Raw genomic sequence first — 27225 nt, 5'->3', positions numbered from 1 at the left:
ACTCCAGGCTTCAACTTTCTGACTTTTCTGTAAAATGGAAATGCCGAGTCCTATTTCATAGAGGTTTGAGAATTAAATGATGTAACACATATATCCTGGGTTGACCTGGCAAAGTGCCTGGTGCCCAGTGAGTGCTCAAGAAAAAAGGGCTTATTGACAAAACACTAATTCGTTCTAATTGATTTCAAGTGTCACTGATATCCTAGAGGCACTTTGTCATTATGCATTTTCTCAAGAAACTAAAAGTTTGTTCATCTTTCAAGAGTTCAGAGTAAAGTTTGAGAACCTAGGCCTCCCTTCCAAAAGTGCGTGCTGCGCAAAAGGCGAAAGGCACGTTACAGCTCCCGGCAGCTGGGACCCGCGTTTGATCCTTACAGCCATCCCACGAAGTGCGTACTAAGGTCGTCCACGGTCTGTTTAAGGGGAAAACGCGGCCCGGAGCGGGAAGGGACTGGTCGAGGTTCCTGCAGGAGCGGAGAGGGAGGTGCTCACAGGCGGCCCCCGCGCCGTGCATTTTCCGCGTCCTCCAGCAGAGGGGCCGGCGACGGGCTCGGCGTCCAGCATAATAGCCGCTTTGATGCCGGGCGGCGGGGAGGGGAGGAGAGGGGAGGCGGGCCGGGAGGGGTGGGAGGGAGGGGAGTGTCCGGCAGCCCGCGCCATCCCTCCGCCCCTCGGTCCCGCCGCCACACGCCGCGCGAGCTCGGACCAGGCGCCCGCCCCTCCTCCTCGTCCTCGCCGCGGTCGAGAAGCCCCGAGCCGGCGGAAGCCCGGTGCTCACCATGTCGGTCGCGCTCAGCAACAGGTTCCAAGGTAGGCGCCGCTGTCCCCACGCTGTCCCGCGCCCCTGCCCACACCCGGTGTCCCCCGCCCGCCACCTGTGCGCACGGGGCGGTCGGTGGGGTCTGCCGCGCGCGGGAAGCGGGCGCGAGCCGAGGGCGCGCGACCCTGGGGAGACCCCCGCTTCCCCGGCCGCCTCTTTGTCTCCTCCAGGAGGGAAAGCGTTCGGTTTGCTCAAAGCCCGGCAGGAGAGAAGGCTGACCGAAATCAACCGGGTAAGCGCGCGCCGCCGCCTTCGCTTTTCCAGCCCCGCCGCCTCCGAGGGCAGCTGGCGAGTCGGCCCTAAAGCTCCCAGCGCCCCGCGGGTCCCACCTCCGTCTGCGCGGCTGTGCCTGCCGCAAAATCACACCCCCTTCCTCTCCTTCACCCGGGCTTCCCCCGATTTCTTTCCTCCAGCCCCCTCCCTGTGCCTCCAGGTAGGTCCCCCTCCACCCCGTCCACCGCCCTCTGGTCTCGGGTTGCAAGTTGTTACTCGTAGACTAGGGAGGTAGGGCCCTCCCAGGAGCTCTGATGCCAGCCCGGCCCACCGGCCTCGGGCTCCCCAGAAGCCGGCCTGGGACCAGCTGCAGGGACTTGGCGCTGGAAGGGACCCCTGATGTCTCGAGTAATTCCCAGTTTTACAGCGAGGGAAGGAAGAGAGGCTCAGAGAGGCGAGGTGGCTGCCCCTAGACGGCACAGCAAGTCTGGGTCAGGCTGCAGTTAGAACCCTGGGCTCCAGACTCACAGGCCAGTGCTCTCTCCACCCAAAAAAGGTTGGCCTCCTGCCTCCCCGCCCCCGCAACACACACACACAGCTCCTTCTCACTCAGGCTTTTAGGAAAGGTTGCCTTAGAGACTTGGTGCTTTTCATCCTGATCCTAGTGGATTTCTAAAAAGAAATCCTTCCGGCTGTTGCCCGGCACACAATGGGACGTTTTAGACCTTTGCTTAAACACCATTTAAATGTGCTTCCCTGGTGGCGCAGTGGTTGAGAGTCCGCCTGCCGATGCAGGGTCAGGGGTTCGTGCCCCGGTCCGGGAAGATCCCACATGCCGCGGAGCGGCTGGGCCCGTGAGCCATGGCCGCTGAGCCTTCGCGTCCGGAGCCTGTGCTCTGCAACGGGAGAAGCCACAACAGTGAGAGGCCCGCGTACCGCAAAACAACAACAACAAAAAAACTATTTAAATTCTAGAAGATAAACTGTTAGGGCCTGCCTGGATTGGCCGAAACTCAATGGCAGCACAGCAAGACTGGGGCTCAGATCTGGTCTCCATTATGGACCAGCTCTGTGGTCCCCAGCGAGGACCTCTCATCACAGAGCCGGGGCCCAGCATCTGGCACAAGAGAAGACCTCCATGGATGGTACTAGGATTACTTCTTGAGGAGGATGTCTCCAGGTTTCCTTCTAACTGGTTGCAGAATCATGCCCACTGAAACAAGGCTGGACATTTCCCCTGCAGGTTTCCCCGGGCCACTGGGCACCCAGCTCAGAGTCCCAAAGTGGAAAGCTGGTGAGGGTCAGCAGGGTCCTGGTGGAAGCCAGGTGGCGTGGGTTCACGGGCTGCAGCACGGTTGTAGTATAACTCTCGCCAGGGGCTTGCAGTCTTTATTCCCTCCTTGATTTCCTTGGACTGCCTAGAGCTAGGCAGCCTGCCTGGTTTCATTCTACTGGCCGTAGGAATCCCATGGAGGGTTCTGGGGACCCCAGGGTCCCTCCAGGTAAACTCTGGCCTCCTCATCGCCATCCTCATCTGGCCTCTTACTGCCATCTTGAGCACAGCTGAAAGGGAGCCTGGGCGTCTGGCTGGGGCTCTCGGGGGTCCAGGCTGCTGGGCTCCCCCCCCAGTTCGCTCTGCAGCCAGCTCAGCCTTGGTCTTGGCTGCTTTTGCCCTCTGGACAGGAGCCTGGAACCCTGACCTCATACAGCCCCCTGGGCCACTCAGCAGGCTGGGTTCCAAGCCAGTTGAATCCACCCACAGCCAGAGGACCCTGAGCCAGAGACAGCTGGAGATGGGGGAGAGGGGATTGTAGTTGGACAGACCAGAGGAGCTGAGAGTGAGTGGGACTTTCCATGCCAACCCTGCCCTTGGGGGGATGGGGGGACTAGGTGGGGTGTGGAGGTGAGGCCACAGGGCTGTTTTGGGAGGTGTACTGGCTTGGCTCAGAAAGGGGAGGGGCTGTGGCTCTCCGGGGCTGGTCTGGACAGCACTGAGATTGGGGAAGGTGAACAAGAGGGGGCTGTGTCCAACCACTTTGGGACCCCAGCGCCCGGAGAGGGCAAGCAGCTGGCCAAGGCCACACCGAAGCCAGTGGCAGAGCTTCCAGTCTAGCGTCCTTTCCCTGACCAGATGCTACTCTGAGATCCACCGTATGAGCCCGGGCTACCGTCAGGTTGCTGGGACCCAGGCTCTGGGCTCCCGGAGGAAGGAGGCTCTAGGATCAAACCAGAAGCTTGAGCTGCTTCCCACCACAGCAGGTCAGGGTGGCCCCACAATAGTTTAGAGTCATGGGCAGAGGGGGCTGTTCACTGGCTCTGTGACCTTGGGAAGCCACTTGAGATGATGGTAGTAGGTTTGTTGTGATTTTGCAGCGGAGATAATCTATGTAAAGTACACAGGAGAGCTGGCTGCTGTCTTGATTGCTATCATTGGTTTGTTTGGGACTTAAGGGTCCGGGAGTGGAAACCCGGGGGCGAGGTCTGAGGTAGACTGTGTGCTCAGCCTGGACCAGACCCCTTTGTCTGGCAGAATCTTATCTTCCCCGGCCTGAAATGGGAGCAGAGACCCCCGCTCTGCTCTAGGTCGCAACAACAATCCGAGGAGATGAACAGACTGAAGCTCCTTGCAGACTCTTCAGGGAGTCGCTATGTTTGAGGGTCTGAGTCGGTTTTACCCACGGCCATGGCCATGGTGGAAGTTCCCTTGGGTGGATGGATTCTGGAGGGAACCACATTGGCAGTCCAAATTGCCTGCCTTTGGGGTGCAGCTTCACTGCCCCACTGGAGGGGGGCTTTCTGGGGGGCTGGGCTGAACAGCTGCCCCAGCGGTCCTGTGGAAGCCAGAAGGCATGAAGGATGGGGCTTCATGACTCACTGTATGTGCTTGGGCACCGCTGTGGCTGCTGCCTGGGGCAGAGCCCAGCCTGGCTTTGAGCTCTGGAGGCTTCTCTGGGCCAACAGTTCCTCTGGGGCCTTTCTCCCCGCTGGGATGGGCCAGCTTCCAGAGGGCAGCGGGGTAGCTCATTCTTGGCTATTGTTCTTATAAGAGATTCAGGAGTCAAAATAGAAGGGGACTTGGGTGGACCTAAAGGTCCTGGTGGAACTATATGAAAATGCACTTTTTGGGGTTTCACTCTAGATTTTGCTCTCGTTTTCTGAGCCCTTGGCGTGTGCCAGGCAGTGTGCCAGGCATGCTTCAGACATTATCTCGTCGGATGCTCACTCCAGCCCTGCGAGTGTCTGTTCCCATTTTGCAGGAGATGAGAGTCAGAGGGCCTGAGTAAATTGCCTGGGTTTAAACAGCCACACTTGCACCCAGCCTCTTCTCTCCATTTCGGAGCTTGATTGGGGCTCCTCTGTATGTGCCCACCCCACCTCCGGGCTGTATGTGTGTGCGCGCACGTGCGCGTGCTCTGCACCACTGGAGCGGGCAGGACCAGCGCGCATCTCCTACTCCCCCACATAGCTGACATTCCCCGCACCCTGATGGCACGGCAGGTGACCCTGGGCCAGCCGGAGCCGGCCTTATATGGCAACGGGACAAATTCCCTCCAGCTTCCTACAGGGACAGAGGGAAGCTGTGGGGTTGGGTGGGTGCCCCTCAGGGTGCCCTTAGCCTTGGAATGGAGCAGGAGGACCCTGGAGGATGGTGAGAGCCGTGGCTTTGCACCGGCCAGAGGCCAGGATCTTTAACAAAATAGCATGAGTGGTGCCTTTGCTCCGGGCCTGGCACTTGACCTAAATCATCTCACTGACTCCTCTCAATGGAACACTTGATTAGATAGATGCCCAGCAAGAGTCTGTAAACATCCCCATGAGACAAGGATTACTAAGCCTCCCATTTTACAGATGAGGAAACAGAGGCTCAGCCAGGTGAAGTCACCCAGCCAGGAAGTGACACAGCCGGGATTCTGTCTCCAGACGCTGCCCCTGGCCCGCCCTGGCCCCTGTCCACCAGGTGGCTGTGGCCTCGCTGTGACACAGGCCTCTCTTGCTTATGTGGATAAGGATCTCTGGCTACTGTCCTGCCCTCTCAGCCGTCCTGGGTCGAATGAAGGGCACTCAGCATTCCCTGTAGCATTTCGGTGCCTGATGATTATTTCAGAACCCACGTGGCACCTGTGCTGGGAAGAACTGGGTACAGCAGGCTGGATATCTCTACCTGGGGTGAGGCTTGTCCCCAGCCCCTCCCCCAGCAGTGGGGGACCTCTGAGACCTGACCCAGGCACTACACAGGTGTGTCTCTTTTCCTGTGTACTGGCAGTGCCACCCTGTCCCTGCCCAGGTGAATGTGCCCAGCTGGCATCACCGGGCACCCGTCTCTCTTGCTCTTCCTTAATATATTATAAGGGAGATGGTGATAAGGAGCCACGTGAGCCTCTGAGGATTCAGTGTCCCCGCAGGTCCAACCAGTCGCGACCTCGGTGTGGCCATGTCGCAGGAAGCTGGAGATGGAATTTCTGCAGGGTCTGCTTCATTTGTGTAGTCAGTGGGGGTGTTTTTCTCCAGCTGCCCCATCTATTGGCGAGGACACAGAGTCCGGATGAGGCCCCAGAGCTGCTGTGGGGAATGTGAGCCTGCTGTCCTCGTGGGTGCACGTTACAGGCTCCTGCTACACGCCAGGCACCAGGCCGGGCATCTATGGCCTGGCCCTGGCCCTTTAAGAGCCTGTGGGCTGCATCAGAGGCCACACGGCCAGGCATCGTACTGCCTGTCCTTGGGGTTTTCCCCCAAGGCTTCAGCCACCAGCCCCTTGGATGGCCTCCGAGATGGTGCTATCTGCCAGCCCTAAAATTCTGCTGCGGCTGATTCATAAAGGCAAGCCTGGAGGGCCAGGAGCAAGCATCCAGGAGCAGGTGCTAGAGGTACCAGCCCAGGAAGAGAGTTAAGTCAGGGTGGGCGTTGGGGGGTGCAGGCAGGTGGCAAAGGTCTGGAGGCCAGGACACAGCAGGGGCTGCCAACCGCTGCTGGTTGGGGAAATAGCCCCTTCTGGTCACGAGCACTTGGGCGGGGCTCTCAGGGGGTGGGAGGAGTCTCTGATGTGCATCGGAGGTTGTAGGTGACCAGGAGAGGCAGCAGTGAGCCCGTGCAGCTGCAGGCACTGTCCCTCAGGGCTGAGATGGGTACACTCTGCCCTCCGTGGATGGCCAGTCACGGCCAGTTCAGACAGGTATCCAAGGACAAAGTTTGCCCTTGAGGAGGAATGACCAGAGGGTCAAGACTCACCAGGAGGACTTCGTGGCACAGTAGGGGACAAAGAAAGTTGTGGGTGGGTCTCTTCTCTGCCCTTCCCCAAGAGTTGTCTCTTGGTGTGGCTTGAGTTTGGGCGATCCAAATGCACAATGATAAATGCTAACCGTTAGTAGGTATACTAGGAGCCAAGCTCTTTCTATGCAGTTCGCTCATTTAATCTTTACACCAACCCAGTGAGGAGGTGCTATCTTTATGATCCCATTTTGCAGATGAGGAAACTAAGGCCCAGAGTGGTAAAGCAAGTTGCCCAGGGCCACAGGGCTAGTAAGTGCTGGAGCTGGGATTTGAACCCCGGCAACCCAAGTCAACCTCCCTGCCCTGTCCCTCTGCCTTGCACGCCCTGTACTTGCCTGGAGGAAGGATGATTTAATCAAGGCCTTGCCCTCTGGGCCTCAGTTTCCCCAGCTGTTGAACAAAGAGAACAAGCTGGATGCTCTGAGGAGTCCCTTCTGGGTTCTGTGACTGGGTGGATGCTGGAACAGCTCTGCCGCCTCCCTGGGCCTGGCCTGTGGACACTGGCTGGAGAAGTGACTGCCTGGTTCAGAGCTTCCTGTTTTCAACCCCAGGCTCCTCCCTGCTTGCATTTCCTGGTTCTTTGCCAGGGACTGACCAGGCCACCAAGGCCTCTAGACTTGCCACTCTCAGAGCCCAGGGGACCCCTGCATCCCTCATACCTGGAGGCCCTGACAGCAGTTTCTACAGCCTGAAAAACTTGTCTTTTGGGACGGTGGGTTGGAGTGGGAGAGGGGATGGGGCTAGAATAAACCATCTACACTCACACCCATGCCCCTAGAGGGCTATAAAGTGGTTCCCTGGCCTCTGGAATAACATCTTTCTGCCCAAGAGGAAAGGTAACTCCCAGTATTGACTTTCTTTGCCCAGAAACCTGTGGCCAGGCCTTGTTTGGGGCAGGGAGGGAGCTGGGATGGTGAAGGGAGATAGGCCTTGAATTGTGAAAACGTTGTGATCTTTAGCAAGTTGAGCAACCTCTCTGGGCCTCAGTTGTCCCATCTGTCAAATGGGAATACCCAAAAAGGAGAAAGAGCAACCATAACCAGCTTAAGTTAGAGGAGGGGTTTCCTTCCTAATCTATTTAATAGTCAGTGATGGTCTGGATGATGAGCTGTGGGGTTGTAAGTGGACTGAATGTATGTAAATGTTAGCCGATAATAATAATAAATGGCTAACATTTATTTAACATTTACTAAGTGCCAGGCACTATGTTAAGCACTTTAGATATGTTTACTTACATACTGTAATTCTCAGGACAAGCCTGTGTGGTTAATATTTTTATCTTTCCTACAGATGAGGATACTGAGGCACAGGTGAATGAAGTCATTTTCACACAGCACTAAGTATGCTCAGACCTAGACATTCTGGCTCCAGTTTGCCCTCTTTTTGTTTCTGTTTTTGTTTTTCTTCCAAACATCTGGAGTGACTTCTAGCTCCATCTCCTCTGCCTGGGGGCCCAGAGTTAAGGCAGGGTGGGGCGGGGCTGGGGGCTAGGGTGGGGTGGGTACAAGGGACCTGCCCAGTGGGCGTGGCTGTGCCCTGAGGCTGAGCTAGGATATGGGGGGAGGACCCCTGGAGGAGGGAGGAAGCTGTGGGCTGTGCATGAGCAGGAACCAGGAATCCAAAGCTTGGAGGTGGGGTGGGAGCTGGCAGCCCAGCCAGTGGAGCTCGTGTTCCTGCCACCCGCCTTCCTGCCTCCCCGGCCCCCTGGTCCACACAGCTGCCCCAAGCCCTGGGTCAGCGAGGGCTGCCCACCCACACGTGAACGGGTCAGCTGCTTCTCCCACCCCCGGTCGCTCTGTGGCTCAAGCATTTGTCACTGTTGGCTCTAAGGAAATACGTGATTCCAATCTCTGAGGCCTCTCCAGCCTCTGTCATACACACACACATGCATTTGCAAAGCTGCCTTTCCATTGCAGGGCTGAGAGTGGAGAAAGTCATTCTGGGCTGAACGGCAGTCTTCTCCATTCAGTAATGTTTATTGAGCACCTACTGTACGCTGGGCACTGCTGGGTGCTAGGCATCCGTGGGGCAGAGACAGTAAACACATCCTCCTGAATGTGTCCTGTGACCAAGGACTTGCCTCCTCTCAGCATCCTTCCAACACCCACTTCCTTGGGTCACTTCTACTCCCCAGCTCTCTGCAGGGAGGGAACCCAAGCAGCCTCTGCTGTGGAGCTTAATCCCAGCTCAGCCACCTGTGAGCTGTGCTGCCTTGATGAGCAAGTTGTTCATCCTTTCTGAGTCTCAATTCATTGACCCTTCCTGCAAATATTTATTGAGCACCTACTATGTAGAACCCAGCAGGGGGAGACAGATAATGGACAACACCCTTAATAAGCAATTACACTGTAAATTGTGTTAGGAGATGACTCATCATGGAATAAAAGGTGTTATCTTTTTTTTTTTTTTTCTTTTTGCGGTACTGCGGGCCTCTCACTGTTGTGGCCTCTCCCGTTGTGGAGCACAGGCTCCGGACGCGCAGGCTCAGCGGCCATGGCTCACGGGCCCGTTCCGCGGCATGTGGGATCTTCCTGGACCGGGGCACGAACCCGTGTCCCCTGCATTGGCAGGCGGACTCTCAACCACTGCGCCACCGGGGAAGCCCAAAAGGTGTTATCTTAAGGTGGATTGGAAGTGGAGGAGGGGACTCCAGTGGATAGAGTGGATGGGGTTGGCCTCACTGAGATGGTGACAGTTGAGTAAAGACTTGAAGGAGGTGACATGTAGATATGTGTGCTCCAGGCAGGGCACACAGCTGGAGCAAAGGTCCCATGGTGGGAGCACACCTGGCATGGGAGAGGCATAGAAGGGAGGTCAGGGTGGCTGAGGCACCCACTCTGGTGGAGAGGGGTGGGGAGTTTGGGAGAAAAATGAAATACTATGTTAGATGGTGATTGGTGCTAAGGAGAAAACCGGCTTCATCAGCGAAAAGACAATAATCCTGGAAGCCCCTGGGCTGCTGAGAGCATGGTCCCAGGGTCCCGGGGTCAGGTCCAGGGAGGGGTGTGGCTGTCAAGCACCCTGCAGTTTAGGCTGAGCTCTTGTCTGTCTCTCTCTGTGTCTCATTTGTCTCCAAGACCCAGGACCATGTCCTACCCCTTGAACCCAATCTGTCTGGATCCCTAGAGGTGATCAGTGTACGTTACAGACAGGCTGTAGGCTGGTGCGGGATTTCTGGTCAACCAGAGCCTGGGAATTTGGAGGACCCCCAGGTCTTTCCCCAGAGGTTCCCAGATGTTGAGCCTTACCTGTGTTCTTGTGCCTCCCCAGGAAGGCTTTCCAGTTCCTGATGTGGTGAAGTGAAGGGAACGTAGGGACAATGTGGTGAGTTGAACGTAGGCTAAATGGGTTCCACTTAAAAATTCGGAGATTGTGAAGTTCCTACTTTTACGAAATATCCTTTTCTGAACTCGTGGCAACAGTCCATGGTCATTATTTAAAGTCTTTACTTGGCAAAATAAAATCTTGGAAGCCCAATGTTAGCACCTTCCCCCACCCTTTTTTTTTTTTGGAAATTTTCTTTCTGCTTTACCCCAGAGTCTGGGAACCATTGGCCAGTTTGTACCTCCGTTGGACAGATATGGGATCTGTGACCCCAGGAGGTGCCTGGGTTGCTCACAGACAAGAGTTAATTGTCCTACTTTTGGTCAGGGAATGGGGGTGAGGGCCTCAGTGGAGAAGACCTACGAGAGGAAGCCAAGAGGAAGGGAAGGACAGACAGAGCCAGCTGACAGGAGGGCAGCCTCCCAGGCTGCAGGGGAAGGTTCCAGCTCCGTGGAGCTAAGTGCAGGCAGGGCTGTGCATGGCACACGGTAATGAGGCTCTGAGTGAGGCTGTGGCCGAGCCAGCTGGACCCCATGGGCCCTGGAGTCTGATGGACACAGGTTCCAAACCAACCCTGAGCTTCCCCAGGGCCTGGGGACCCTGGACATGTTATTAGCTCTCTGGTCCTCCTGTTCTCACCTGTAGAATCAAATAACAGTGGCTGTGAGGATTGAATGGGATAACATAGTGCCTGCCAAAAGCAAGGGGGCTATCCGAGGCCCCCTGACCCAGCGAGGGAAGCCACATTGGCGGGGGGTTCCTTCAACTCAGTCAGAGGGTGCTGAGTTAGTGTGGAGGAACTTGAACCCTGGAAGGGATCAGATTCGGCCCTACACGGAATTGTACCTACTGTTTACTGAGCACGGACGCTCGAGCCAGGTGCTCACTGCCCGCCGTGGGTTGTCTCGATGGAGGGGTAGGTGCCTGAGGAGGTGGGTACCCGTGAGCCCATTTGACAGCTAGTAAGGAGGGGACTGAGGATCCAAACCCAGAGGGCTTTATCCTCACTTAGGTTCTTGTCATTGTCCCATTCTACATTCCATTTACAGTGACTGGAGAGGTAGTGAGTTCCCTGTCCTAGGAGATGTGTAAGTACAGACTTGGTCATCATTTAGTGGGAAATGACGGCAGGAATTTAGAAACATATTGAGTGATTGACCCAGATAAATTTTTTTTCATTTAAAAGATCATTTATTGAACTACAAGTACATATTTGTATGGAATGTTCCAAAATTTAGAATTAGAATTTTTTTAAACCCCTCAAAGTTAACTTATAAGATGTCTTTTTACAGTTGTAGTTGGCCTGGTCATAATAGGAAAAACATTCAAGAGAATGGTAGGAACCCCAAGTCCAGCATAATGATTACCTCTGGGAAGGAAAAGAAATTGGATTAGGGAGGGGCTGAAGCATCCTTCAAACTGTGTATTAGTTACACCTAGATAACATTTAACATCATTTTGTTTTGTTTTATTTTATTTATTTATTTATTTACTTTTTGGCTGTGCCACGTGGCATGCAGGATCTTAGTTCCCCGACCAGGGAACGAACCCCTGTCCCCTGCAGTGGAAGTGTGCAGCCTTAACCACTGGACCGTCAGGGAAGTCCCTAACATTTTAAACAGGGACTTCCTGTAATTTTAGGATAAAATTAAAATTTATCCTAAAATTATCCTTTAGGATAAGGACCTTGTCTTATTCACCTTGGTCTCACCTGCTCCCTGCATGCCTAGAATAGAGCAGTGTATACTGTGGTCCCTCAAAAACTGTTGAAGGAGGGCTTCCCTGGGGGCGCAGTGGTTGAGAGTCCGCCTGCCAATGCAGGGGACACGGGTTCGTGCCCCGGTCCGGGAAGATCCCACATGCCGCGGAGTGGCTAGGCCTGTGAGCCATGGCCGCTGAGCCTGTGCGTCCGGAGCCTGTGCTCCGCAACGGGAGAGGCCACAACAGTAAGAGGCCCGCGTACCGCAAAAAAAAACCCAAAAAACAAAAAACTGTTGAAGGAGTGGAGTCATAGCCACGTCCAGTTGAAGTAGAGGGGATTTGTGGACTCTGGTGCCAGGATGGGAACACACCTTCTGTTTCCTCATCTGAATGCAGGTTCTAGGGACGCTTAAAGATGAGCAACAAGGCAAGTAAGATACCTGGCCACTGCGCCCAGCCTAGCAAGTGCTAATTGTGAGTTTTTTGTTTTAAAGCCGGATGAATACCTGCTCACTGCCCATCTTTAAGTGTCAGGGTTAAAGATAGATGCAGGCTCTGAAGTCAGACAGAGCTGACTTGAAGTTCTGGCTCTGTGAGCCTCAGTTTCCTCATCTGTAAAATGGGAGTAATAATAGTTGCTACCTCTTGGGCCCACTGGGAGATCTGGAGCGACCATGTGGGTAAGTGCTTCATTCTGGGGGCTGTTGTTAGTCCCTTCCCATCTCCTCCCAAGTCCATCTGGTTCTGAAAAGACTCATTTGAGTCTCTCCAAGCATCTGAGGGGAAGGTGGGCCCTGTTGTACAGGTGAGGACACAGGTGAGAGGGTAAGTGACCTCTCAGGCAGTGGACAGTTATTTTCTGACTAGAGAGAGACTAATAATAATAATAATAGTAATAATAATAATAATAATAATAATATAGCAGTTGCTGTTTATTCAGCTGCTAAGATTCATATATACACTCTCCTTGGATTCTCATGCAACAAGAAGCTAGGATAGTTATACCCATTTGGCAGATAAAGCAATAGAGATTCAAAGAGGGATCAGTTTGTTCAGGGTCACATACCTAAGAAGTTAATGCCAAAGCCAAGTCACGTGTCTTTGGTTGCTCATGGCTTCATGGATCTTGGAGCCGGGGTGCCCTGGGGGGAAGCCCAGGTCCCTGCACCCGTAATTCAGAGGTTGACTGAATGTGTTTAGGCTTCTACAGCGGAACCTCTGGGCCCCACCCCCAGCTGCTGAGCAAACTTCCTACCCATGGGGTAGATTGTACCCATCTGCCTCTGGGGGTTGACGGGAGGCCAGGACTAACACTGCCCTGCGCGGCCGAGCCCAGCCACCTGGCGGGAGAGGAGGCACTGGGCAGTGGGCCTGTGTGTCGGTGAGTTCTGCCTGCTGACCCCTTGCTCCGTGCTGTCCTCTCTCCTCTGTAGGAGTTCCTCTGTGACCAGAAGTACAGTGATGAAGAGAACCTGCCAGAAAAACTTGCAGCCTTTAAAGGTGAGCTGGGGCTGGCTGCCCACCACCCCAGGAGAGCTGGGTGGGCCCCTCCACCCCTTATACAAATCCTCACCCACAGGGCCAGGCTGCACCCGTGTTGCTGCATCCACAATACCCCTCTTCCCGACGGGCTGTGAGACGGGATGCCCAGCCTGGGGGCACAGGCCCCTCGTCCCTCGCCTGCAGGCCCCGGCCTGCCCTGCCCGTCCCTCCCTTCTGCTGCCCAGCAGGGCTCAGGTTGGCTCCTGCCCGCCGCTGCCCAGGCCCTGCTCGCTCCCGGGGCCCCAGCACACAATCAGCTCTTTGTAGCAGCCCTTGTCTCTCCCCCTGCGTGGTGGAGCATCTTGGGAGCCCCTGCGGAGAATGGACGTTTGTGTCACCACAGTGGGGCAGGGGGCAGAGTTTCTGCCCATTGAATCTCGGCAGCACAGGATGAAAAGAAAACAGGGCCCGGGAGTCCGCGCGGGGAGGGGGCGGCATAAAGGTCCTTCTGTTCCGGGCCCTGGCGCTTGGTTCTCAGCCAGCGGCTCGAAAGGAGAGGAGCTGTGCACATAAGGAGCGGGGCAGACCCACCTTTCCTGTCCGGGAGATGCACTTGCGCTGTGGGAGCCCTGGGCGCGCTGGGGGACCACGTGAACGTCCTGCAGGCTGCGTCCCCCCTGCCACCCCCAGAGTCTTGGCAACGTGCGCATCCTCCCTGCTCCAGGGCAAGGAACCTGCCAGTGCTCCTCAGACCGCTTATAACGTAGCCATCCTTAGGCAGGACACCAATGGCTAAGCATTTGCTGAGCGCTGACCTTGTGTTCAGGGTTGCCGTCTTCCTGCCTCATCCCAATCCAGCCAGGAGGAAGATGGTGGGACCTTTAGTTTACAAATGAAGAAACTCAGGCTCAGAGAGGTGGGGTCATTTGCCTGGGGTCACACAGCTCACCTGTGGCAGAGTTGGGGCTTGTACCCATATTGGTTTCACTCCAAAGCCCCTGCTTGTGACCGTTACACAATGGTGCTTTTTACATGGGAGGGAAGGAAGGGAGGAAGAGAGGGAGGGAGGGAGGGAGGAAGGAAGAGAAAGAGAGAGAGAGGGAAAGAAAGAAGGAAAGAAAAGAACTAGAAGAAAGAAAGAAAGAAAGAAAAAGAAAAAAAGGAAGGAAGAAAGAAAGAAAGAGAAAGAAAAGAAAGAGGAGAAGAAAAGAAAAAAGAACTAGAACAAAGACATGCCCACCCCTGGCTGGTTCCCCTGCCCCATCTCTGCCCCTCCCCCTCCCAGTGCAAAGGAGGAGCAGCCAGTCCATTCCCTTCTCTCTGGATCCCAATAGGGTCACTCTTCAGAGGTGGCTCTGAGAGGAGGGACAGAGGTCCCAGGGGTCTAATGACCATTCTCCTTGTCCTCATTGGGCTGTAGGATAAGGGTCCATGCTGGGACCACAGGAGGTTACCTTGGAAGCGAAGGGACTATGGAGGTTTCAGATCATTCACTCATTTGATGTCCAAATGAGCCTTACTAGGCACCAGGCCCTTTGGGGCCTGGGTACACAACGGAGAACACACAAGACGGCCCCTGGCCAAAGGAGCCCGTGTCCTAGTGGGGGAGGGGTGGTGAAGAGAGAGCAAGGAAGTAGAAAGGGTGTCAGACGGTAGCAGGTGCTTTGCGGGGGTGACTGACGGTGCCCAGTTAAAAGGGCTGGGGGGCCCTGAAGGCATGAGGAGGGACCCTGAGAATGCCTGGGAGGAACATGCCAGGCAGAGGGGCGGCAAGCCTGGGCTCAAGGGTCACTGGGAGGACCTTGGCTTTCTCGTGCTGGCTGCTGGTGCAGAATAGACCCTGTGGCTACTCAAGGCCACACGACTTGTTTGCACCCACTGCCTTGTCGGGAGACACCAAGCTCGTTGCTCTGACCCCTTGATCAGGGAGGTTTAACTCAAAGTCTGTAGGTGAGGTTTGCGGGGAGGGTCTCTGCGCCCTGGGCACTGTATGTGCCACTTTGTAGTCAAGGGCAGGTCCGCGGGCATTCCTCCAGAGAGAGCATCAGATTCTCAGTGGTAGCCATGACCGCCCCCCACCAAAAGTTCAGAACTATAGGAACTTCTTAAATTGGGGTTTCTCACACCTAGCTGCCCATCTGAATCACCTGAGATACTCTGAAAACACCAATTTCTGCCTCCCAAATTCTGCGGATCTGCATCTCCAGGGCCGGGCATTTATTCCAGTCACTTTACAGCTGATCCGGATGCAGCCAGCCCACACTGGGGGCCTGGGAGGAAGCCACTGCCCTTCTTGGTACAGGGTCAGAGTGGCCCCCGGGCACCTTTCTCCATGGTGCCTGTGAGCAGGTGATGCAGGTGGGCAAGCCCTTTTCCCAGAGACAATGGTTTTCCCCAGAAGAATGACGGGACTTGTGTCAAGACCCCGACGTAGGGTGAGGAGGATGGTGTGGGCACCCTGGGGACCCAGCCAACTGCCCTCAAGGGAGTCACTGGGACCCTGCAGGGGGCAACCCTGCTTCCCAGTTAATGCCAGTTTTTGCTCTGTGATTTCCAGAGAAGTACATGGAGTTTGACCTGAACAATGAGGGCGAGATTGGTGAGTGAGGCCTTGGGTGAGCCGGGGGCTGGGGTGGGGGAGAGTGCTCCGTGGGTAGGGGGTGTGGGCGTCCAGAGAACCCCACTGACTCACCTGCATGGGTGAGCGGCCTGGGGCTATATTTTGAGGGTGACAAGCACCGACTGAAGCTTCCCCGATGGGCCAGGCCAGCCAAGCTGGCCTTGAGCTTGTCTGCCTTTCACCCTGGATCCCCTGCCCCCCAAACTCCTCTCCCCACTGCTTCCCTCCCCCGACCCCAGCTCCCTGCCCACACCCCAGCCTCCCACCCCAGGTGCTCCCGGGATTCAGGATAGAGGTGCCACCCAGCCCAGGGCTGGAGATGCTCAGGCTGTTGCCACCCTGGCCCATGGGGCTGGCATTTCCTTTGTCCCCAAGCCTGTCCTTCCATTTGAACACTGTCCTGCAGTTGACAAGGGGCTTCCATGGACATTGGTCCTCTCTACCAGCAGACCTTTATTGTGTCCTGCCATCCAGGCGCTAGGGGTGACAAACACCTTTTCCATGGCACTTACGTTCATGACCATACCTTGACCTTCACCAGTAGTGTTATGACACGGTCAAGGCCAGTTTAATTGTTCCCATTATACAGATGAGGAAACCGAGGCTCAGAAAGGTGAAAGGACTTGCTTGGGGCATGTGGTCATTAAGTAAGTGGCAGCCAGGGCCCAGATCCCAGCCTGTGGTTTCCGAGTGGGTTCTCCCTCCAGCGTTTCTCCCCCTCCTCTGTCTTCTCACATTTTTCTCCTTTTTGAATATTTTTATCCCTTTTTTTCTTAAAAAAAAAAAGGGAGGGTGTTATCAAATGAATACATTGTCATCATAAAACGTTTTGGAAATCACAGCAAAGCACAAAGACAAAAATACATCACCACAGGGCTTCCCTGGTGGCGCAGTGGTTAATAATCTGCCTGCCAATGCAGAGGACACGGGTTTGAGCCCTGGTCTGGGAAGATCCCACATGCCGCGGAGCAACTAAGCCCATGTGCCACAACTACTAGCTTGCGCGTCTGGAGCCTGTGCTCCGCAACGTGAGAGGCCGTGACAGTGAGAGGCCCATGCACCACGATGAAGAGTGGCCCCCGCTCGCCGCAACTGGAGAAAGCCCTCGCACAGAAACGAAGACCCAACACAGCCAAAAATAAATAAATAAATTTATAAAAAAAAGAAAAAATACATCACCACAATCCCACCTCCCAGAAATAACTGTGATAAAGATTTTGGTTTATATCCTTCCATTCTTTGTTCTAATCGCAAACACTGTTCGATACCATTTTAGAACCTCCTTTAAAATTTTTTTACAATATATTGTTAGTATTTTGACATATAATTCATTTTTTTAAAATATAATTAATGGCTGCATGATATTCCATTTGGGGGCAGACTATAATTTATTCAGCCAATGCCTTAGTATCATCCATTTAAATGATGTCTGGTCTTAACTCTTACTGATAATCCTGTGAAGAATGTCCTTGTACATGAATCATTGTCCACATTGCTGATTATTTCTTTAGAGTAAATCTCAGGAATTAGACCTTCTGGGTCAAAGGCTTTTGAAGCATCCTGCCAAATTGCCTTCCAGAAAGGTCTTGCCAATTTAGAGTCTGGCCAGCAGCATGTAGGAGACCTTTCACTTCTTCCTGTAGAACGTTGCCCAGCTTTCTTTGAAATGTCCTGGACATCCTGGCACCTAAGGGTCTGGCACCAGTCGTGCCGGCCCTGCCTCTCCAGTGAGCTGGCCCACTACTCCCCCGACCCTAAGATTGGCCCCTTGCTCCACCCGCACTCCCGCTGTCCTTTGCTGACCTGACCCATTGTTCACGGAACAATCTGAAGGAAATTGCCTCAGATATTGGGAGCCAGGCGGTCAGAGGCAGCAACTCCTCAGAGTGTCGTGACTTTGGTGCCTCCCTTGTTTTTCTTGAATTTTGTTCTTTTGTTGGTTTTCCTGCTCTGCGGGATATTCTTGGCATCCTCTCCCTTCCAGCGAGGTGGAGCCCGGGACCGCAGGGTGGGAGTGGCAGGTGGGGAGAAGCTGCCACCGCGCCCTGGAGAGTAACTCCTGATGCCTGGGTCAGGCCGACTCCCTGACCCCACCTCACTGGGCCGTGACTTCCCGGGTAGCTGGAGCCACAGGCTCACAGTCACCTGAACCTCAGGCAGCAGCAGAGAGAACAATAGAATGAAGAAGAAAGGCTGTGTTTCTGGGCACCTGCTGTGTGCCAGGTGCTTCTGGTGCATCCTCACTCCAGATGATCCCATCAACCCATTTTACCACTGATGGGAGGAGGGGCTCAGAGAGGTTAAGTAGTTTGTCCCAGGTCCCACAGCCAGGAATAGCAGAGCTGGGTTCCAACCCAAGTCTGTCTGACTTTAGAAGCCCAAGCCCCTAACCACCAGTCCATACTGCCTCTGCAGAGAGCAGGGAAGATGTGATGGGCTCATTCTCCCTGGAGGAGAAAAGCTGTTGACTGCAGTCTCCAGGGATGGGCTCTCCTGCCGGGCTTGTTCTGGGTACAGGGGTGCCAGAGGGGAGCCTCCCCACTCAGCCTGGCCCCCTGTCTCCACTTAACGGCTCTGCTTTTCTTCTGGCAGACCTGATGTCTTTAAAGAGGATGATGGAGAAGCTTGGGGTCCCCAAGACCCACCTGGAGATGAAGAAGATGATCTCGGAGGTGACGGGCGGGGTCAGCGACACCATCTCCTACCGAGACTTTGTGAACATGATGTTGGGGAAACGGTCGGCGGTCCTCAAGCTGTGAGTACCTCCCACCTCTCCTGGGACCTCTGGAGGCAAAGTCATAGTGTGTGGAGAGGCTCCTGGCTCAGGCACCTCAGCCAGTCCCTAGCCAGGAGGTAATTCACTATGTGATCTGCTGGGCAAGATGCTTAATTTCGATGAACATGATTTTCTTATTTGTCAAATGGTCACATTAATATGTACCTTGCAGGCAAAATGAGCCTGTAGCAGAACCTCTGGTAGAATCAGTGCTCGGTAAGTGGCCGACTGTGATGGTGACGATGATGATAAATGCACTGCCGAAACCTTCTGAGCCTCAGCTTCCTTGTTCGTAGAGTGACTCTACCACCCCATGGGGTTGTGAGCATAACAGAGTCAAAAACCGGCTCTAAAGAGAGGTATCGTTCAAATTTTGATGCTATTTCTTGCCACTGAAACGACCTTGGGCAAATTACTTTCCTTCACCTATAAGACAGAGATGGTCATAAATATCTTTTTTTTTTTTGCGGTATGCGGGCCTCTCACTGCTGTGGCCTCTCCCGTTGCGGAGCACAGGCTCCGGACGCGCAGGCTCAGCGGCCATGGCTCATGGGCCCAGCCGCTCCGCGGCATGTGGGATCTTCCCGGACCGGGGCACGAACCCGTGTCCCCTGCATCGGCAGGCAGATTCTCAACCACTGCGCCACCAGGGAAGCCCCGGTCATAAATATCTTGCATGAAGTGTTGTCCTGAGGGTTAATGAGATAATACATATGAAGAGTCTAGCCCAGTACCTGGCTGATGGCGAACACCTTGTGTATGGTGGCCAAAATCACACTTTGCGGGTACTTCCCCACTGGAAGGCAGCAGAGAAATTCCTTGGAGAGTCCCATGGTATGTGTTCAAGCTGTAAAGGACACTCACTTGGCTTTTATGTGATAAGATTAACTTTTTCTTTAAAAAATTGAAGTATATTTGATTTACGATATTGTGTTAGTTTCAGGTGTACAGCAAAGTGATTCAGTTATACATATGCATGTTTTTTTCAGATTCATTTCCATTATAGCTTATTACAAGATACTGAATGTAGTTCCCTGTGCTACACAGTAAATCCTTGTTGTTTGTCTATTTTATATGTAGTGGTGTGTATCTGTAAGATTAACTTCTTCAAATGTACCAGTGGAAAATATACCTGTCTCATTTTACAAAGGGGGAAGCGGGGTGACCTGCTGGTAAGCCCACGGTTCAGGCTGGTCTGGTCGGAGTGTTTATTGGAGGGAGGGAGGGATGGGGCAGGAGGTGTGGTGGGAAAACCGTCCAGGTCAGATCATGCTGCCCCTGAGAGGCCAGGTGGTAGCCATAAGAGTGGTGATGCTATTAAAAGCCACACCTAAGACTTAGTGGACATTTACTATGTATTGGGCACTTCCAATTTGATACATCTACTCTGCCTATTGACTCCTTAGATGTATCATTCATTCATTCAGCAAATCTTTATTAAGCACCACCTATGTGCCAGGAATTCTGCTCGGTGCTGGGGACACATGAATTGCTTACATTCTAATGGAAAGAGACAGACAAAAACAAACAAAAGACCAAAACACCCGATTGCAATAGTGCAATACAAAGAAAAATAAAGTGGGCAAGAGGCATAGAGGGGGGCGGCATAGTAGGCAGAGAGGATCTCATTGAGCAGGTGACATTTGACCTGCACGAGGGAGATGTGAAGAAATGAGCCATGTGAATATCTAGGGGAAAACATTCCAGGCAGAGAAAGCGGCAAGTGCAGAGGCCCTTTTATGCTCAAGGAATAGCACAGAGGCCAGTGTGCCTGGAGTGCAGTGAGTGAAGGATGAGCCTGCAGAGGTGGGCAGAGGCCAGGTGATGTGGGACTTTGTAGGCCACGGTTGATTTAGCATTTTGTACTGCCGTGGAGGGTTGCCATTGGAGTACTCTAAGCTAGGAGGTGACTTTTAAAAGGCCCCCTCCGACTGCGGTGGGGACAAGAGTGGCAGCAGGCGGGCCGGTAGGAGGCTCGTGCACTTGTGCAAGTCAGAAATGAGGCTTTCAGCCTGGAGAGGCTGTAGTGGTGGTGGGCAGGGGCTGTCAGAGTTGGGAGTGATTTTGGAGGTAGAGCTAGAAGGGTTGTTTCCGGGTTTAAAAGAAAACAAGGAGTCTGATGGTTGTAAGGTCTGGGGTCTGAGTTAACTGAGGGATGGTGCTGTTTGCTTTGAGAAAAGAGCAGGGGGGAAGGTGGGAACTGAGCTCAGTTTTGGTGTATTGAATTGGAAGAGCCCCTAGACATGCAAGGGGAGAGGTTGAGGAGGGAACTGGCTGTGCAGATCTGGAGCTCAGAGGTAAGCCATTTGTGGACTATCACACTTTGTTGTTGTTGTTGTTAATTTTATTTTTTAATTAATGTATTTATTAGCTGCGTTGGGTCTTCGTTGCTGCGCATGGGCTTTCTCTAGTTGCGGTGAGCGGGGGCTACTCTTCGTTGCCGTGCACGGGCTTCTCATTGCGGTGGCTTCTCGTTGTGGAGCACGGGCTCTAGGCGTGTGGGGTTCAGTAGTTGTGTCACACTGGCTCGGTAGTTGTGGCTCACGGGCTCTAGGGCGCAGGCTTAGTCGTTGTGGCGCACGGGCTTAGTTGCTCCACGGCATGTGGGATCTTCCCGGACCGGGGCTCGAACTCATGTCCCCTGCATTAGCAGGTGGGTTCTTAACCCCTGCGCCACCAGGGAAGCCCGACTATCACACTTTGGATGGGACTTAAAGCCGGGGACTGAAGGAGCCCACCCAGGGAGGGAGTACAGAGGGTGAAGGGCACTGTCACTCGGAACAGCTCCAGGATGCAAGTGCTTTTGGCATCCTCACTTTCCGGTGGAAACATTGAGCATCGGTGGGGTTGAGTGTCTTGCAGGAGTCACCAGCTGGGAAGGAGTCGGGCTGGGATTCAAATCCAGGCAGTTTCCCTCCGGAGGCTGTACTTTGAACCCCCATCCTCTTCTGCTGCCCAGATTTTACTGTCAGAGTAGTGGGAGGTTTTTGAAGATCTGAAGGGGTTTTGAGCAGAGCCACGGCCCAGCCGACCTCTGCTTCCTCCAGGCAGTGTGCTCAGGGGAAGGCGCGTGACCTAGAAGTCCGAGGTCTCGAGTGAGTGTCGTCCTGCCTCGGGCTGCCTGTGTGACTCTGACGAGCCTCATTGCCCCTCTGTGTCTCCGTTTTCTCCTCTGTAAAATGGGACTAGCAGCCCCCTCTGTGGAGTTGCCTCATGGGCTTCTGGGAAAATCTCGCTGGAGAGTGGATGCAAGGGCATTCTGGGGAGGACCCTGCAGACGTGAGGGCTGGGATGATCTTTCCCTGGACGAGGGAAGGAGTCCTAATCCTGTTTTGTGTTTTCTTTTTTTTCCTCCGTTTCTGAACCAGAGTCATGATGTTTGAAGGAAAAGCCAACGAGAACAGCCCCAAGCCAGTTGGCCCCCCTCCAGAGAGAGACATTGCCAGCCTGCCCTGAGGACCCCCGCCTGGACCTGCCCCGCCCTCCCCACTCCTCTTCCTCCCTCCTGATCTCACTGCCCTTCTTGACTCATTGCGATGTGTCTCATTTGTTCTGTTTGGTCGTTGTGCGTTTGTTTTTTCATCAGCAGAGTCAGTGATCTCTTTGTATAGCACAAGTTATCTGCCTTAAAGGGGCTCTGGGTTGGGGAGTCCAGATCGCCTCCTTCTCTTTTTCCCTGCATCTCCCCTCCCTGTGCAGAAGGGCTGACATTAAACCAAAAACCGGGGCAGGGCCAGGACAGGGAGACCAGAAGCCTGTGATTCCCGCACTGGAAGCTGGCACTGTTTGTCGTTCCAGGTCACTGAGCTAAGTCCTGGGACCCTGGCCTGGCCCTGGTGAGGCCCTCAGCCCCTTTCGGAAGACCCTGGAGTCGGGATAAGGCTGCAGGGCCTCCTTAGGGTATCCTCGGACAGCTCTGTGGTTCCAGTGCTCTTGGGTGGGCCAGGATGTAGCCACACAATGTCCCACCTCCTCAGCTGGTCCCCTCTCAGTCCACACTTCGTCTTATCCTTAGTGAGGTGACAGGAGAGAAGGAGAGGGACTTGGCAATTGGAGCCCTTCAGGAAGGTTCCAGAGGAATCCTCTAGCCTTGCCCCCTGGCTACACCTTTACAGGCAGCTCAGAGGAAGGGTGCAGCTCCCCCTGGCCCTTGCTGGGGCTTCAGAGGCAGAGGGGATCCAGGGGCCTTGGGGGAGGGGATTCAGCTCAGTCTAGTCCCACCTTTTAGGGAGGATGTTGAGGGCAACAGGATAGGAGGATGAGGACTTACATGCTCATGGCAGACAGAGGCAGCACTACTGTTAAGCCAGGAGCTGAGACATAGGTTGCCTTTCTGATCCCGACCTGCTTGAAACCTGACTCTGCTTCCCCATTTGCCTTCACACCTTCCTCACACCATTCATTCATTCATTCATTCACTCACTCCGTCATTCAACAGGTATTTATTGACAACCTATTATAAGCTTTAAGTCCCCCCACTTTGTCCTGACATGTGCCATGTCCAATGTCTCTCTAATTCATCATTCTGTTTCCAGATCACTCAAAACCTTGAGCTTGGGGATTCGATTGGGGTCACCTGTGTTTTTTTATTATGGACTAGGGTTTTAGAGCCCTGATCCACCCTGTAGGTTAGCTGGGCCAGGCCTCTCAGTTCACAGGTGAGAAAACTGTGGTGACCCACAGGGATTAAGTGCCTTGCCCAAGGGCAGGGGTCCATCTGGAGATGGAAGATCCGGACCGGGGCCCAGGTGTCCAGATGCCCTGCCCATGCCTCATCTCTGCTCTGCGCTGCCTCAGTCAGTGATGAAAACAAGGGAAGGGGCGGAGAGGGGCAGTCTCTTAGGTCAACCCTTGGGCAAGGCCCTGCACCAGGATTCACCCTTCCCAGTGCCTCCGGGGCAGCGTCAGCAGGGACCCCAGCCTTGACCCTACCTGTATTCTGGAGTCCCCTCCCCTGCCCACTCAGGTCTTCGATGCACTCATCCACCGAACATGTTTATTAACCACCTGTTATGGGCCAAGAGCTAAGAACCCAGTAGCGAAATGGACAGACTCATGGAATTTAGAGTCTAGTGGGGAAGTCTGACCCAGGTGATGAAAGTTAGGGAAGAGGAGGATACGAGGTGACCGCCGGGCAATCCCGGGGGCCTAACTGGGCCCAACACTGGGCAAGGGTCTTGCAGAAGCCTTCACAAACCTGAAGCAGAGAGCTGTGGGGGGCGCTGGAGCCCCTGGTAGCTCCCTGTGGCTCCTCTGACCCGTAATCGAGGCCAAGGAGCTGACTTTACAGCAGCTGGAGGGAGTGGAGCAGGTAGGGGATGGGGAAACGGCCAGGTTGGGTTAATCCACTGGTCTCAACCAGTTCAGGAACAAGACTATTTGGCCGTGACAGGCTGATGTTCGGCCTAAGAAGGTACTTAAAATGCATAAGCCTGGTTGAAGTTTAAACCCCAGCAAAACATTCCACCCTGTAAATGTAAAATCTCACCTCCACTCCCTCCCCTGCCTTTTCTTTTTTTTCCCCCTGAGATCCTTAGATGAGCAACTGCCTGTCTCCACCCCTTCCCACTGCCTCTCCTTTCTGGGACTGGCTGAGACCTTTGAGCAAGGTAATGCCTTCCTTGACTACCCATCATAGTCAGTGTATCTGTACCTCACTCAGACAGGAGGACAGAACCAACCAGGCTTATTTCAGCGGGTTACACACTTTACAGTAGACTGCAGGAAACCTTCTTAAGGGAGGAGAGCAAGTGGGTGTGTCCCCAGCTTCTAGAAAGGGCAGGAAAGAGTTCTCTCATTGGATGGGGAGTGTCCTGGGGAAACTTTACCAGCTCCTTCATCATTTGGAATTCAACTTCCAGAGGGAGAGGGTCTCAAGAGTGGTCCCTGGGAAGGGGGGTGGTCTGCATGTATTTCAGGTTGTGGCTATTAGCTCTAGGACTCTTACTTCTCTGGCTAAGGGCTCAGCTTCTAGGAGTTCAGCTGTCTTCTTTCTGAAAGACCAAATCTAACTAACGTAACCAGCAGCTTGGGGGCTGCCGAGTACGGCTCTGTCCCTGCCATTCAAAAGGAAGAAGTGTGTCGGGCAAGTTCAAGTGGATGCGGTATGTGTGTGCGTGTGCGTGTTGAGTATGTGTGGTACTGGACTGGAAATAAAACAGACAAACTTATCAACGTCTTGACTGGTGTATTTGGGGGGTGGTTCCGGGGTCAGCAAATTCAGAAGAGCTAGCTGATACAGTGACACGACTGAATGTGTCCTGTGTGCCTTTACTCCTCACAGCAACCCCATGAGTAAGGTTCTATTATATCATCCTAGTTTGATAAACGAGAAGCAGGCTTGGAGCAGATGAGCAGTTTGCTGAAAACCAAATAGTAAGTGGCAGAATACACCCCCGCTCCCGGAGCTGATCCATGGGCTCCGAGTTAAGAATCTCTGACCTAGAGCATTTATAATATAATTCAACTACAAAAATCTCTACGTAGGACTGTGTAATAGCCAGCGATCAGCAAGGCTGAATTCTAATCCAGCCTTCACCACTTTCTGACTGAGGGGCATTGGGGAATGTTCTTAACTTCTCTGTGCTTCCAGTTGCCTCAGCAATTAAATGGCAATGATAACCACTAGGTGACTAGGATGTCTTTGCGCAGTGTTTTGCGCAGTTTCCAGGCTTGTTACTCCAACGAGTAAACAAAGCCGATCGCTGGGGCCCTTGAATATCCCCTTTCAGCCTTCAGACACGTAAGGGTCTCCGTGGCGAGAATCCGGCCCCCCAGCTTTCTGAGAACCTTTTTCCTCCACACTCCTCTAAAGCCTTTCTCAGAAGCTACAGCCCCTTGGAAATATTTGTCAAGTTCCCAACTCCTCTGAAATCGGAACTATTAATAACCACCTACATCCAAAGACTACTGCGAAGTTTCAACGAAACGAACATGGCGGACTCGCGCCTGCACTTCCCAGTGTGAGAAACCACTCCAACTGAAAACGCGGGGGCGGCACCTGGACGCTCCCGGGCGCAGGCGCACAGACTCCGGGCCACGCCCCATACTCTGACAGAGCCGGCCAATGGGAGGCGGCGGCCAGAAGGGCTCGCGACTTTAGATGGTCCCTCCGCCTCCCTCGGCCCGAATCGTGTGATGTCACAAAAGCGTGTCGGAAGTGCGTCATGCCTGCGTGCCGCTATTGCTGAGGGAAGGAAGTTGGCCTGGCAGCCGCCTGGGCTGTGTCTGCAAGGACGCGGGCAGCTGCGGTAGCTGCTTTGACCAGTTGAGGGCGGCGCGATGGGAGACGAAATGGATGCCGTGATCCCCGAGCGGGAGATGAAGGTCAGAGACTGGCCGGGGCCTCCCTCCCTTCCTTAGTTCTGGTATTGCCTTGGCGCCCCGCTGACCCGGGAAGCTCGGATGTCCGCTGACCCGACCCGACCCCCCCCTCCGCCCCCGCGCCTCCTGCTTGAACAATTTGCCGCTTTCAGAGTTCTCATTACCGCGTCCTGTAGCGCTCTGCAGTGCAATCGGCGTGAAAGCCCCACCGAATGCGGTTTCCGCGTCCCCTGTTGGTCTTACGCGAGCCTCTTGAGTTATCCTAGCCAGTCTAATGTGGTGATTGGAGTAGTGGTTCTAACTACTGTTGATTGAGCGTTTACTGTGCCAGGCACTGATAATTATCACAGCAACCCTACGAAGTACTTGTTAATGTAGAGGAGCAAATTGAGGCTCGGAAAGTAACTTACCCAAAGCCGCATTTGACAAGCGGGCTGAAAACCAGATTGTTGTTACTGCTTTTAAGACCCTCCTCTCTCGCTGTACTAGTAAGGCGGTCCACGCTTGCCTAATGCAGAGCCAGGGTTCATCACTTATCCTATAAGAGCTTAGTTAACTAGGATCGGAGGGCTGTTTCGGCACTGGAAATCAACCTGAAGTCAGGAAACTTGAGAGGGCCAGGTGATCCAAATGATGGTTGTAAACACCCGAAAGGAAATAAGTTGTAGGAATATTTTAGGCGTTTGAACAGCAAATCAGTGAAATGCATTAGGGAGTAATAATCCACACCATGTTTAGAATAGTGACGCTCTCGTTCTTCTTGAGAATCACCGCCAAGGGTGAGCAACCCAGTGAGAGTGTGCCATATTTCATATGCTGGAGCAGAAGGATAAAAAGGTTTTAGAACCACAGACTTAGAAAATGATGGCCTCCCTTTGAGATTCTCATTACAAGACCCAAGTTGGATATTTGGGATTATCAGGATGAGGATTAACAAAAGAGGTTGAAAATTTTGTGGTCTGACCTGGAAAGCCGTGTGGATTTCTGATCACCATACTCAGTTGGAATTAAGAAGAGTACTTCAGTTAATCTCTTAGCAAATATGTATTAAACATTGAATCCAAGGAAGTTAGTATGTGGGGTGTGTTAGGGATCCTGCATGAAACACCGTAAATGGACCCAAATGAAGACTGAGAAAAGCTGTCTCTGGCTTTTACACTTTTTAGAGTGTAAGCAAAAGGAGATCCGTATTCTTTTCACCAAAACGTTGACTTAAAGATAGGTTTAGAATTGAAGAAACGAACAAACAAACAAACAAAATATATATATGTCTAAAACCCAACTTAACATAATGCTTGGTAAACATACGGAACTCTTTTTACCAAGAAGGAGTACACACTGAAAATTCTTTGAAAACAGATCAATAAATTCAGGGAAGACTGGATGAATCAGACATCGACAGGAGGTTGGGGACGGCTCCCAGGCCCTGAGGGGCTAAGGAGCATGGAAATGGGAGGAAATGAAAACTGGAAATGGGGGGGGGGTGGAGGTGGCACCGAATGTGGCAGAGGTGATGGCACAGTTGTGGGAGGGAAACAGAGTATTGGGAGGTGAGGCTCTGGAAGTGGACGGGTCAAGCCATGTTGGCCTCATAGCCTGTGTTAAGGGGTTTGGACTTGATCTTAGATGTCCTCATAGCATCTAGGTATGTTTATAGGTCTTGAAGACCAAGAGATTGACCTCTTCTGTGGTGGGAGT

The 27225-nt window shown here is 53.6% G+C and overlaps 2 protein-coding genes across 3 annotated transcripts in view; both read left to right on the top strand.

The window, feature by feature from the left end:
• Positions 1-705: 705 nt before the first annotated feature.
• On the top strand, positions 706-21731 carry AIF1L (allograft inflammatory factor 1 like). The gene is made up of 6 exons (XM_081238360.1): positions 706-810; positions 991-1052; positions 12760-12826; positions 15366-15407; positions 18021-18183; positions 21573-21731. Exons 1-6 carry the CDS (start codon positions 780-782, stop codon positions 21658-21660), a joined length of 453 nt encoding a protein of 150 aa, XP_081094486.1. The 5' UTR covers positions 706-779; the 3' UTR covers positions 21661-21731.
• A 3667-nt stretch (positions 21732-25398) lies between these two features.
• The window catches only part of NUP214 (nucleoporin 214), a 95940-nt gene continuing 94113 nt past the window's right edge, over positions 25399-27225 (top strand). For both annotated transcript variants that reach the window (XM_081238067.1, XM_081238066.1), the window contains exon 1: positions 25399-25530. In XM_081238067.1, the coding sequence (XP_081094193.1) occupies positions 25486-25530 (45 nt within the window). In that variant the 5' untranslated portion in view covers positions 25399-25485. The remainder of the gene's footprint in view (positions 25531-27225) is intronic.

The sequence above is a fragment of the Mesoplodon bidens genome (genome assembly GCF_964165515.1).
Source record: "Mesoplodon bidens genome assembly, chromosome: 6".
Taxonomy (NCBI): Eukaryota; Metazoa; Chordata; class Mammalia; order Artiodactyla; family Ziphiidae; genus Mesoplodon; species Mesoplodon bidens.
The sequence above is the reverse complement of the archived record's forward strand: the minus strand, read 5'-3'. Positions and strand labels throughout refer to the sequence as shown.

What these genes read in the sequence shown, in the direction of transcription:
- AIF1L (XM_081238360.1), top strand. Translation starts at nt 780, where the DNA reads ATGTCGGTCGCGCTCAGCAACAGGTTCCAAG. An exon ending in AAAACTTGCAGCCTTTAAAG is followed by an intron (nt 12,827 to 15,365) that starts GTGAGCTGGGGC and finishes TGTGATTTCCAG; the next exon opens with AGAAGTACATGGAGTTTGAC. An exon ending in CGGTCGGCGGTCCTCAAGCT is followed by an intron (nt 18,184 to 21,572) that starts GTGAGTACCTCC and finishes TTTCTGAACCAG; the next exon opens with AGTCATGATGTTTGAAGGAA.